The following is a 13,137-nucleotide window of genomic DNA, read 5'->3' as shown; positions in this document are numbered from 1 at the left end:
CGAAAGGTGTTATTTGGGCCCCCATTATACCCAGTTATTAAATAAATAAATAAATAAATATTGGGGACACCTTACACACATCAACTTAGCCCCGAACTAAGCAAAGCTTGTACTATGGGTGCTAAGCGACGATATATAGATAAATACATACATAGAAAATATCTAAGACAGGAATAATCTGTGCTTATCACACAAATAAATGCCCTTACCGGGATTCGAACCCAGGACCGCGGCTCAGCAGGCAGAGTCACTACCGACTGAGTCCGGTCGTGTTTTAATACTCACGTCTGATGAATCAACCTGTATAGTGAGAATCGTTAAAACGGCTGCATATGTATGAGTTATGTGATGATATTATATGGGGTTGACTTGGCAAAAGGAAGTATGGGGAAAGCAAATGCATAAAGAGGGATTTGGTATAATCTCGGTTAATTACAATACAAGTGGAAATATATAATGTTTTGGCAGTGAAAGATCAAACGCATGTGAAATAACCACAAAATTAAAATTTTTGAAAAAACCCCCCGACCGCGACACCAGTGGACCGATTTTTCATGAAACATGGCTAAGAACACTCCCGACTAACTCAGCTTTCAGACAAAAAAAAAACTAAATCGAAATCGGTTCATCCGTTCGGGAGCTACGATGCCACAGACGAACACACACACAGACAGACAGACAGACAAACAGACAGACAGACAGACAGACAGATAGACGGACAGAGCGGACAGACGGACAGACAAACAGACAGACAGACAGACAGACAGACAGACAGACGGACAGACAGACACACAGAATAGAATATAGAATGAAAACGTTTATTTGTTGAAAATATACAAGTAAAACAACAATAGCCTAATAATCTATATACATCTTAAACTAAAAGTCACCAAAGGATGCCACTCAGCATATGCCAATGGCTAATTTGTATTAGTCACGGCGCTGGTTTTCAGGGCAACCAAGAAAACAGGAGTGGGATTTCAGACAGACAGACAGACAGACGAACAGACAGACAGACAGACAGACAGGCAGATAGACGGGCAGACAGACACGTCAAACTTACTAACACCCCGTCGTTTTTGCGTCGGGGGTTAAAAAATAAATAATATTGGACATTCTTACACAGATTTTCAAAACCCATTTAAATAAATAATAAATAAATAAATAAATATTACAGGGCATTCTCACACAGATTGACTGAGGCCCACGGTAAGCTCAAGAAGGCTTGTGTTGTAATATAAAGCTTGTGTGCGTAGCCGAATGCAAAAACGCTCTCTCTATCTCTTTCGTAGCTATCTATCTCTATCGCTCTTGCGTATTGGCTCGACAGAGCCAGAATACCAATTTCTGCGGCATTTCTGTGGCATTCAGAGTCATATAAATGCCGTTCAGAAAGCTGCGGGGCCTGGCCAGAAATATATGACTATTATCAAGGGGGTGTTGTTGGTCTGATGTATGTAAATAAATAAATATTAGGGGACACCTTACACAGATAAACTTAGCCCCAAACTAAGCAAAGCTTGTACTATGGATGCAAAGCGACGATATACATACTTAAATAGATAAATACATACTTATATACATAGAAAACATCCATGACTCAGGAACAAATATCTGTGCTCATCACACAAATAAATGCCCTTACCGGGATTCGAACCCAGGACCTATGCTTACCTATGCTTTACCTGCGTTTATATAATTAAATTTTAATGATATTCAATCCGAAAATGTTTGATAATAATTCTGTCCTTATAATGCGATATCAAAATATAATAGCAGTTACTAAGACCCTATGAAATGTAAAGTATATTATTGTGAGTCACAAATTAGTCTAATGATTTCTTTATTTATCACTTTCTGAGACGAACACAATGGCTTTCTCGCTATTTGCGTATGAAAAGAAAAGAATATTAACTATCATTACGATATGGAATAAGAATAGAAATGGTGGCGACCCTTTTGGTCATTTTATCTCACAGTCTATGACACAGGGAGTTTTCTTTGCCATATTTCGTTGTAACAAGGTGAAAGATTTTTCAAACACCTTATAAGCCTAAACCATTTTTTTTTCAAATACGTTACATAGCATGACAGTAAAAACTAAAGCACTGTGTAACTAAACATACATAAAAGCATAAAAATACAAAAGTAAAAAAAAATAAACACATCAGAAAACAGACGAATAAGAAACAATATTGTATTTAGGCCACGACGTAACAGCGTGGCTCCGTTGCGTCGTCTGACATGGCGTAGGGTTCGGCAGGTTGCCCCGGAACCGCCGAAACACGACGTCTTTCGGCCAGAAAGTCTGCGCTCGCGATGGTGTCCTGCAGCGGCCGCGGCACTTGCAACATAATATGTCATAATTATGTCTGAAGCATAATATATAGCTAAGGGTCCCCCACATCTAGCGTCTCGCGAGCGTAGCGTCGGGCCAGCTATATGGAAAAAGACGCCGCGTCGACACTTTTCCGCGCAGTTGACCCGACGCTACACTCGCGAGACGCCAGATGTAGGGACCCTAAGTGCCGCTACTCAAACATTCATTTTATATAATTTTAAACATACCCAAAATGGTTACCTACATTCCTATTCTCCTTTAAGTAAAAATATTTGGATACCTACGCCAGACATTAATTCTAAGGCATTCAAAAATAAGGCTTTTTCAAACAAAAACGTCACTTTTTTACACTGACATATCCGAATCATATCGTAAAGTAATATTTGAATCTCGAATCGCACTGTAGAAATACTTAGTGTAAACAAATTAATTAATAACCAAAAGTATGCAATAGGAAACCTCCAAGATTACGGCCAAAATCCATTAGGAAACGTTCCGTCATAGATTCCGAAGATCATCCTCCAATTAAAAACTTGTATCACATTAACACACAACTTCACAATTTTCACAAAGTTATCGAAACACGAAATGAATAAAAATAATTTAAACTTGGACCCATTTTTTTCGTAATTAAGCTGCTAGGATTTCGATATCTAATGAGTTTCACTTTTGATAAAAATGGCGTGACGTAGAGTCAAGAGTGAAATGCGATTAATTTAATCTGGTTCGAATCTTAGTCTAGGAAAATCAATTATACCTCATACCACTTCTGACTTGCAATACTATAATCACCATTATAATCATCATCATAGTGAATAGACATTTTTTGGGTAAACATGCTTCATCCTAGACTGCATCGGCACTTTCCATCAGGTGAGATTGCGGTCAAATGGTTTACCTGTTCCTCATAAAAAAAATTAAAAAAAAAAAATAAAAAAATCATAATATCAGCCGTTCATCGCCTGCTGAGCATAGACCTTAGTGTACGCCACTTTTTCCGATTCTGGGCTAGCCTCACGCAGAGATACCCCACAGTTTTCAAATGTCGTTCACCCATCCGAGCCGGCGACCATTCTGTCCAAGTTTTTGGTCCACCTGCCATCACTCTGCCTGGCAAAATGTCCCGCCTAAGTCCATAATATCGTCAGGGCATCTGAACATCTTTCTAGGTAGGCAGAGGACAGTGTACATTTGAATTAATATTTCAACTTCGTGAAAATTATTGTCTATTATTGATTTATTAAATTGATTGATCGCATTGATTGATTTGCTGTTAGTTATAGCTTTGTCGTGGATACGGTCTATTCTCATAACCAAAATAATCAATCTAGGACAAATGACTTCTATAACGAACATAATAAGCCTTTTTGTCCAGTAGAAACAGTTTGTTCGAGGCCAAATTGTCAACGAAAACACTTTCAATTTAGTTTACAATGCAGGCTGGTCAAATCCGAATATTTTGTTGTTTTCCAAACACTTTTTCCTCGCGCTTTAAAACGGACCCCCGAAAGGTATCAAGAGAAGAGACAAAAAAAGTATTTTTTTTTAAGAAACGAAGTGTTGCGGGAGAATAAATTCAGATTTGCAAGTAATTTTGTGACCCGTTCGCTTTTTTCTGCAATTCAGTAACTAGGCCTGGAATAAATGAATATTTCTCGTAATCATTTTCGGAGGGGAAAAATAAGTTTTTCCCCTTTGTTATCAGTTTCGGTTTTGCTTTTTTGACACGGTTCGGTAAAGGGGGCCTCCTTTGTAAGATTTTTAAATTGTAACGTTAACTTGAGTAATAGTACATTACATCAGAGGCCGGGGAAAATGAGGATTTCCGGCCAAGTGGGTATATACGGATAGGGATACGAGGCCGGGAATCCGTTTTCACGCCGAGGCATGTATAGTGCTTTTCTCAAACATACAATGAAATAAAATAAAAAAATGCTCTAAAGGACAACATTTTATAAAAAAAAGGGTTACTTTGCAGGCCTAGGCCTAAAAAATAATATGAAATCCCTTTACAGTCCTCTCGAGTTGTTGCGCCCAAAAAGCGATACTTCAGCCCATTTTAAGGAACATAAAGACAATATTTCATTGCATGTTTGAGAAAAGTTATTTTTTAACAAAAGCTATACTTGAACTTAGTTACCAAATGTGCAAATGCCGGGATTTTTCATTGCCAATGAAGCCTTCGTGCCCCGGTATCCATACCAGTTGCATCTTGTTTTGCCTTCCAAGCTTGTTAAGAGCTTGGATGCCGTTTAATACCAGTCAAGAGTCACCTCTGGGCGATGTGAAGGCTTTGAGTGCCGCCTGACTGTCGCTGAGTATATAGATATTCTTTCCTTGGGTTTGTCTAACTATATTCTTATGTATACAGGTAATTATTGCGTATGTCTCGGCTTAAAAGACAGTGGCATAATTGCCCATGCTGATACTACCACTGTAGTCACTAGTCATTTGCATAAATGCCTACGCCCGTACCAGATGCCATCTTGGACCGAATATAAAAAGTTAATATAAAAAGTTGAAAACTCTTTTCGTAGGCTCTAAACAAAAGCGTCCTGGTTAGGGTCTTAGAACAGGAATGAGCAACTGAGCATAGGTACTCGTTCAGATTCAGATTCAGATTTATTTATTTCTCAAAATCCATACATATTTTTAATTAAAAACTAACAAAAACATGCACACATAAAGAGATCGTCAAGGCAGGTACACTAGGTACGCATTAAAAGCTAACAATCTTACAAGTAGGTATATAACCTTTTTTTTTAGTTAGGTTCACATTTACTAAGAATTATAACTTACTAATATAGACATTTAATATATATATATAATTTACTAATAATTAATTGGAAGTCACGAACATGGCTAGGCGCATTAATAGGTATTATTTAGGTATTATTTTATGCTATAAAGTGTCTTGTCAAGTAGTAGCTGTTTTACTTTGCGACGGAAAGTGTTGAAGTTGGTCTCAGTTTTTGGCAGTTTGTTGTATAGTTCAAAACAGAATCACCAAAAAAAGAGAAGACCAATTAGTCGAAGACACTTCCTATCCAGATGTGGATCATTTTAGACCTTAGTTGCACAGTGGCTGGTACCAAAGTACCAATGGAAGGGGAGAGGCGATAAATAAGTATTGTACCACCAACATAAAATATACAAGACATAAAATTTAAAAAAATGAAGAAGGAGGAGGTACAAAGGCGAACTTATTTAAATATTCAAATCCAAAACGCCTCAAATTGCTCGGCAGCAATTTGATGGGTTTTAGTTTCCAAGCTGATCAGTAGATCGACTAAGATTTCAAAGTATAAGCACAGTATAAAGCAGTAATAACTCTTCTAACAAACTTCACTCCGCGCGGTGTGTCGAAAACTACTCTCCATATGCACCGAATACATGCGAAACTGGTAAGTATTGGGCTGGACAGTCGGGGCCGCGTTCGCGCGCTGTGTTGACGTGTTGAGTTCGGGAGAAAATGACGTCAGCACCGAAGACATATTTTCGTTACTGTAGTGCTTATGGGTGTATGGAGAACAGTTCTCAAAATGCGGAAATGTCAGAATGTTCTTTAGAATTCCTAGACACCCAGAAAAGTAAGTGGTTGTTATATTTTTGCAGTGTTAGGTACATTATTGCTTACGTAAATGGCGTAAAAGTGAGATTTAAAGCTAGAATGACACATTAAAATCAATAAGGATTTATCTGTAACGACATTTAGGTAGATGCTGCGATCTATCTAGCTCGAAAGTTTGGTACCTACTTAAATATTGTGCAAACATCTATTCAAACATTTTATGTAAATACGATTTCGTCAGTATTTAAGAAAGAAACACGTACTTGAATCTTTATTAGATAAAAAGGTAGAAAGAGCGTTGGTACTAGCATAGCGCCATACACAGGATAAGTAAACGTGTCACTAGGTCTAGTAAAATAATCAAACTGTTTCAACCAACGGCAAAGAATTACTATGGACGAAGAACAAAAAGATATTTGATTCCTAAAATTTATAATGATTACCCACTTTTACTCGAATCACCAAAACTCGGTATAGGCAGCTTGAAAACCAAATTTAAGCGGCTGTTACTGAAAAAAAACCTTGTAAAGCCTGCTGATCATTCGTGAACCTTATTGAAATGCGATAGCATTCACGAATGGTCAGTTGAGCCTATTGCTGTAGTATAAACCTACCAACTATAACGGGTTTTAAGCCCCATGTTGTACACTCAATAATTTATCTACCTTCATAAAAAAGTTTCTGTTATCGTAGACTGACAATTGCTATATACTTATTTCAATGTTGTTATCTTAATCTTAGTGTAAAGTACCTAATCTAATGTAGTTTAAAGTTTAATTGAGCGCTACGCCAACAAACTGTCTCACAGTTTGGCGAAAATTTAATTTACGGTACTATGTAACTGTGTTTTTTTCTTTAAATAAATTAAAAAAAAAAAAAAAAAAACAGTTACTACGAGTAGGACAGTAGCACAGGTACAACCCTGCGTGACCTTGCGCAGTAGTAACGACCGCGTCGCCGCTGCCGGAGATTAACTACTGATTTATCCTTATACTGTGGTATAAGTAGTAATTAGACCGATTTTTGTGTATGAATGTAACTAAGGACTTAAAAGGAAAATGCCTTATATTTCTAAGTGAAGTGGAGGAGGGAATTGCCATGGAACTGATAACAGCTAAATTCGGAGTGAGGCGCTAAATTTCAATTTCAAAAAAACAAAGGACCAGGAAATATAGGTATAAATCTCCCTTATTAAGTACGGTTTTACAGATAACTTCACGTTAGCTATTAGCAGTAATGAAAGTAGGTTGGGGTAACGTTTCATATTAAAAAATAATACTTGAACGTTTTTCTGTTTTTTTAAATCATCCAATTAATCGAATATTTGATAAGAACTGAGTGCGTGGGGTGAGGCATTCTGCTTACTTCTTGTCCACGAATGCTTTCTTTGTTTTGTAAATATTAGTTTGATTTTGAAGATAAATAGGCGTTAACTTGTTAGCAATAACATTGTCCGTATTAAGAATTGATCGAAATTGGTTTCAGTGACGTCTATCTATTAAATATATTACTTATAAATAAAAAATAATGTTTATAGAAATTATCCGTTTATCCGGATAATTTCACTTGGATTATTCGAATATTTTCGGATAAAAATATTGGCGGATATTCGAATAATTCGGATATTCGAATATCCGGATTGCAAACCCTAGTTGGGTGGGGCAAACAGGCAATAATAGCAAGGCGACGAACAGGTCTGGTACCGACTACAAAAATAATTGATTTGTTTATAATTTGGATGTTTAGCTTATTGCAATACGGTAAGAAATCTGAATTGAAAGGTTTATTATTTTTGGCTTTTTAGTTTCTCCGTGTTTTGTAACGCGCTTATTTTCAGTAAACAATGTTCGTCTAGTCAACCACATGCCATATATTCTGGAGGTCATGGAAACAACTATGAAGGATGTGGAGGCTTATGGCTGGTGCAACTTGAAGATACCGGACTATGAGGTTGAAATTGAGTAAGTATTTTACAACTTAGTTGCTTAATGCAACGCCGCACTGGCAGGGTCGCCCTGTGATTTTGGAGGTTGAATCAAACAACTATTAAATATCTTGCTTGGAGTTTAATGGTGAGAGATTTTACAATAGTACATAGTTCGTAAGTGTATTAATGCTGAATTAATTTGTGACCATGCTCAGTTTGTGCAGGACGACCGACGTTTTTGATTGTAAAATACAATTTTTGTCTCGATAACATAATGCCAGAATACGCTTATACGAGTTTAGTATCGATAAGTATACAACACATTTAAATCCAAACCAAAAATTTCCTAAACAGTTCTCTATTCGTTGTTCTCAACTTAGAAAGAGTTCTCTACAAGTAAAATTTATTTTTATTAAAAAACTTCCATATTGCTAAATATTTTTAGCACATCATATGCCAGATCAGATCACAGACGAAGATAATCTATCACCGATTTTATCTCAGTCCATTTTAACGTATCAATAATTTCGTGATTTCATTATCGGTAGACAAAGCGAAGAAATCAGTAAAATCTGAAACGGAACTATAAAAAAACAAGCCAATTTTCTTGCCAGGTTCATTGTTCTGCAAAGATATACATATGTAATACACTAAATAAAATAATGAAATTAATAAAAAGACAAGATAAATCGGCTAAATTAGATTCATATATATCGACGATCTCGGAAACAGCTCTAACGATTTCGCTGAAATTTGTTATTTGGGCGTTTTCGGGGGTGAAAAATCGATCTAGCGTAGCCTTAAATCCCGGAAAACGCGAATTTTCGAGTTTTCATGCTTTTTTTTTCGCGTTAGTAAACGTAAAATATGGTCGGCTCCGCGTAGCTCAGTCGTACGAGGTCGGTCTAATGTTCGCAGACAGATCGCAGGTGTCAGGGCTTCGAATCCTGGTCAGAAATTAAGTTTTTGATTTAGTTTTTTTTTTGTATTTATAAGAGTTTTTTTTTATATAAAGACGTGATATAATAAATTAGAACCGAGCGAAACTCGGTCGCTCAGATATTTTAATGTAATTTTAATTCAGATTCTCCAAATAAAAACGACACTTTTGATGAATCTGACATATCCGATCCTTATATCGTATTAGATCTCTTTCGACGTTCGAATCGGGCAGTAAGTTATACATTGTCATTTTGTATTTCTTCTCCCAACAGTGAAAATATATTCGATTGGACAGTCAAAGGCCGTGTCGCGTTCAAAAATGGCTTCGTCACGTCGATTCAGAAGGTGGACTTGATTCAGAGCACCCTACAGCAAGTGTGGCGGTTTGACAACTCAGACAATACCACCAGCGTGTTTGTCCAGGTAAATCCCAGCCCAAGTTAACTGGAAGTCCAGCTCCTTGTCTTTCATAAGGGATTTTCTTTTTTTTTATTTACTCATGGCCACAAATAGGTAAAACAGTATGCCCCCTGTCATCTGAGATTCTATATTCAGTTTCCGTCAAGTTTATAGTCTGACTAACAAAATAATGTCTGCTGAATGCATCCAGATCGGTGGGCCAAATTGGCTACTGACTGGACACGCCGATTATCCGGGGCAGAGGCAGACCACAGAAGCTATGGCGGGACGACCTTGACGCATTTTCCAACGAATAGAAATAGAATAGAAAATATTTATTTGACATACAGATACATAATAAAAACAAGTACATAATACTTAATAACTAGTACACCAAATAGGATGCCACTCAGCGAATACCGTGTCTAATAGACGCGGCACTGGTTTTCAGGGCACCCAGAAAATTAATAACTAGGTCTTATAACTAAAAAGAACGTATGAGGGCGTGTTAGAGAAAATATGTATACTTGTGTGTAGGTTAACACCTAGTGACAGATCATATTATTTATAAATGTAAATGTAAATAAATGCAAATGTGGCCGCTTAGTGTTAATCATTTAGTTGAGATTCAAGTAGATGCTGTTTAAGATTTTGCTTGAAAGAGGTAATGGATTTACAGTTTCTGATTGGTGGCGGTAAATTGTTCCGACAGGCCGGAGTAGGTAGCAAATCGCGATGAGTGGTGGAAGAAAGGAGAGGTCTTTGTCCAGCAGTGGGACATAAAATAGGCTAAGAAAAAATAAAAAGGGACAGTATTGTGCCAATATCAAGGAATAGAAGCTTTTTAGTCGGTATTTAAAACTACGTTATTTTTGCAGGCTACGCTAAGGATGGTAGACGTGAGGTTGGGGTACGACGTCGAAGTAACCCTGGATGATGGCAGCATCCACCATTTCACGGGGATCTTTAGACACAACATCGTCCAGTATCCCTTTGCGGTAATATGCTTTCCTTAAGTAATATCCAAATATTCTGTCCTATAGCCGAGTAATAGTTGCCAAACATAATAAAAGATACATACATACATACAATACATACAATCACGCCTGTATCCCATAAAGGGGTAGGCAGAACACATGAAACTACTAAAGCTTCAGTGCCACTCTTGGCAAATAAGGGGTTGAAAGAAAACGAAACTGTGACATTGCAGAATAAAAGATAACTGATGAAAATTCTAGTCTAAAAAAAATTACATCGGTGATGCTTTTAACATAATACCTAGTGAAGTGTGATGACGGTCCGGTCCAGTTTTGGATCATTTAAGCTGAATCGTCTCTTGGTCTTATTATGTTAGTTTGGGTCAAAACGTAGAAGCTAAAGACCCACTTCCCGGTTTGAGATTGAGCTGAAATTTTGCACACATATGTACATCACGTAACAATGCAATATTATGGTATCATGTAGCTGATCTCATGATGGAGCAGAAAGGTGGTCGCAGGAACTCTGTTATGAAACGTCGTATCCCCATCGAGTAAGGGGAAGGGGTTTTTAGAAACGACTCGGAGAACAGTAGATGACTGTTGCAAGAAAGATACAGTCGGCGATAAAAGATTGTGCCAAAGCGTGCAGAACGATTCATTAATACCTATTCTAGGTGGTGTACAACATGTTCACTGAAGAATTGACCGCGACGGTGACTATGACCACTCTGGCAAGAAGCACAAATAAGATGATTTTCGCTCCTGCTACGGCTCTTACACAAGTGTTGACACACTCGGTATGCAATTTTTCGTTCTAAATCCTAATTTTAAAGATGAAGACTGATCTGGCATAGCGGTGATAATATATGTGAAGAGGATGGTCCCGGGTTCGAATCTCAGTAACGGCATTTATGTGTGATTAGCATCAATATATTTTTCACCACACCAACTGAAAGGCTCTCTTTGCAGGTATGCTCGCGGTTCAATATTGGAACTATGGTGATACTATGGTGTCGCGACATCTATTGACAAGTAGCAGTACTGAATTTACGCTATTTGACGCGTGATTGACGCGTGATTGTCGCTAGATGTCACTTAACTATGCCTATACAAATAACCCGTATTTACTGATGTATGGAATTACAACTCTTCCCTTACAATCCTCTATGCTGTTAGTCACTTTGTGTAAGTAAATCCTATCATCAAGCTTATTTTCTTCTCGGTGGAGTATATGCCCTGCTCTTACACTTTAGTGACAGTCTTTGCGTTTATGATGTCCTATACACATACATACATACAATCACGCCTGTATCTCACAAAGGGGAAAGCAGAGGACATGAGGAGGGTTGAAAGAAAACTAAACTGTCATATTGCAATGACAGGTTACCAGCCTCTCGCCTACGCCACACTTTAACCCCACAGTCGACTTCTACGACACCCACGTGACGATGATGTCCTATAATATTTATTTATTTATAATTTTACAGTATGACGTGACAAGCGCCGCTACTGGCATGGCGGCCTGGGCTTCAGATGTTTTCCAACCTATCCTACTCAACGCGGCTACCTACAAGGTCAAATTTCCTCAGATCTGCTACAACTGCAACGCTTAACCTTTTGAATATTTATTTATTTTGACGTGCACAAATATCACGTGCGAGCGAGCTTCTTGAAAATGTCAAAATTACTTTGACAGCGTGCGCACTGCGCAACAAGACCTTTTATAAACGGAAATAGATACTATACACTAGAGATAAAGAAATCAAGCCCACTGGTGGCGATGCCGGGAATCGAACCCGGGTCTCCAGCTATCGCGGCTGACGTGCTAAACCGCTACATCACCCCGACCGTCGAGGTCCGTCGAAATGTCTCTAGTCTATGTTATCTCTGAAGGCTAGGCGTCTTTGACCAACTCTAAGGGCGAGCAATTTGTGCTTGCTCCTCCTATATGAATCCTATTGCAGGATTACGATATACCCACAGGGATGGAGCAGTCTTCTATCGATGTAGGGAACAAATCAAATTATTTAATTAAAATATTACCTTCGACCTTTTATGGTGTGCCTGTCGCGGTGGGCACGACTTGTAACAACACTTTGTTGTTGGCATTCAAAAGGTTAATCATTCACTTATTCCATCAATTCCATGACTATTAGCTTTTTCTCGCGGCTTCGCTTGTGTTAGAAAAAGACAAAAAGTAGCCTATGTCACTCTCCATAGTTGAAGAACTATCTCTACTTAAAAATCACGTCAAGTCGTCACTCCGTTTTGCCGTGAAAGACGGACAAACAAACAGACACACACACTTTCCCATTTATAATATTAGTATGGATTATTTATAGTTTTCGAGTTAATAAGAAATCTACTTCATCATCATCACCTATCAGTCAGTCTTCGGACAAGATCAGTTCCCCAACAGCATTTAGGAACCAATAATAGATTTCCAATTGCCCATAGCTTGAGTAAACCACTGGCTATTGAAACGACAGTAAAAGTTTATACTGTTCCACTTGGGATATAAAATATAATATTAAAGAAATATAAAATATAAATAATAAAATATTCCGAAGCCCGGCTTTGAATGACTTCGGGTGGAGGTCTCATAAAACGCAATGAAGCAAAAGGAGTTTGTAAGTTGTTTAAAGTTGTAAAATTGTATGTTTGTCTTGTTTTATGTATAAATTATTTTGAAGTATTTTGCCTTTTTATTTACACTGATTTTCCTTTAAATTTTAATTAAAAGAAAGTTTAAAAGAGACCTTTTTAAAGACTCGTTCTGGCGACCTTTTGGAACCCCGTAAACGCTGACCAGTTTGTTGGTTTAAATATGTACCTACTTTCTGCTTAGAGGCACACAAGCACACGAACCTAAACAAATCTACTAAAGGTAGGAAGAAAAGGGTAATTTCATTTCATGCCTTGAGAATATGAAAGGGTCGCAGTATAATAGGTAGGTACTATTTTGACATAAAGACAT

The 13,137-nt window shown here is 37.6% G+C and overlaps 1 protein-coding gene across 1 annotated transcript; it reads left to right on the top strand.

The window, feature by feature from the left end:
* The first annotated feature begins 7,745 nt into the window (after nt 1–7,745).
* On the top strand, nt 7,746–12,855 carry LOC125232833. Its single transcript, XM_048138628.1, has 5 exons — nt 7,746–7,873; nt 9,054–9,204; nt 10,059–10,178; nt 10,835–10,957; nt 11,648–12,855. Exons 1-5 carry the CDS (start codon nt 7,776–7,778, stop codon nt 11,771–11,773), a joined length of 618 nt encoding a protein of 205 aa, XP_047994585.1. The 5' UTR covers nt 7,746–7,775; the 3' UTR covers nt 11,774–12,855.
* The last annotated feature ends 282 nt before the right edge of the window (nt 12,856–13,137 follow it).

Source organism: Leguminivora glycinivorella, chromosome 13 (assembly GCF_023078275.1).
Source record: "Leguminivora glycinivorella isolate SPB_JAAS2020 chromosome 13, LegGlyc_1.1, whole genome shotgun sequence".
Lineage (NCBI taxonomy): Eukaryota > Metazoa > Arthropoda > Insecta > Lepidoptera > Tortricidae > Leguminivora > Leguminivora glycinivorella.
This window is presented reverse-complemented; position numbering and strand designations above follow the sequence as displayed.

Excerpts from the sequence above, each read along its gene's own strand:
- LOC125232833 (XM_048138628.1), top strand. The coding sequence starts at position 7,776 with ATGCCATATATTCTGGAGGTCATGGAAACAACTATGAAGGATGTGGAG. Across the intron at positions 7,874-9,053 it reads GACTATGAGGTTGAAATTGA|TGAAAATATATTCGATTGGA; the intron begins GTAAGTATTTTA and ends TTCTCCCAACAG. Across the intron at positions 10,958-11,647 it reads CACAAGTGTTGACACACTCG|TATGACGTGACAAGCGCCGC; the intron begins GTATGCAATTTT and ends ATAATTTTACAG.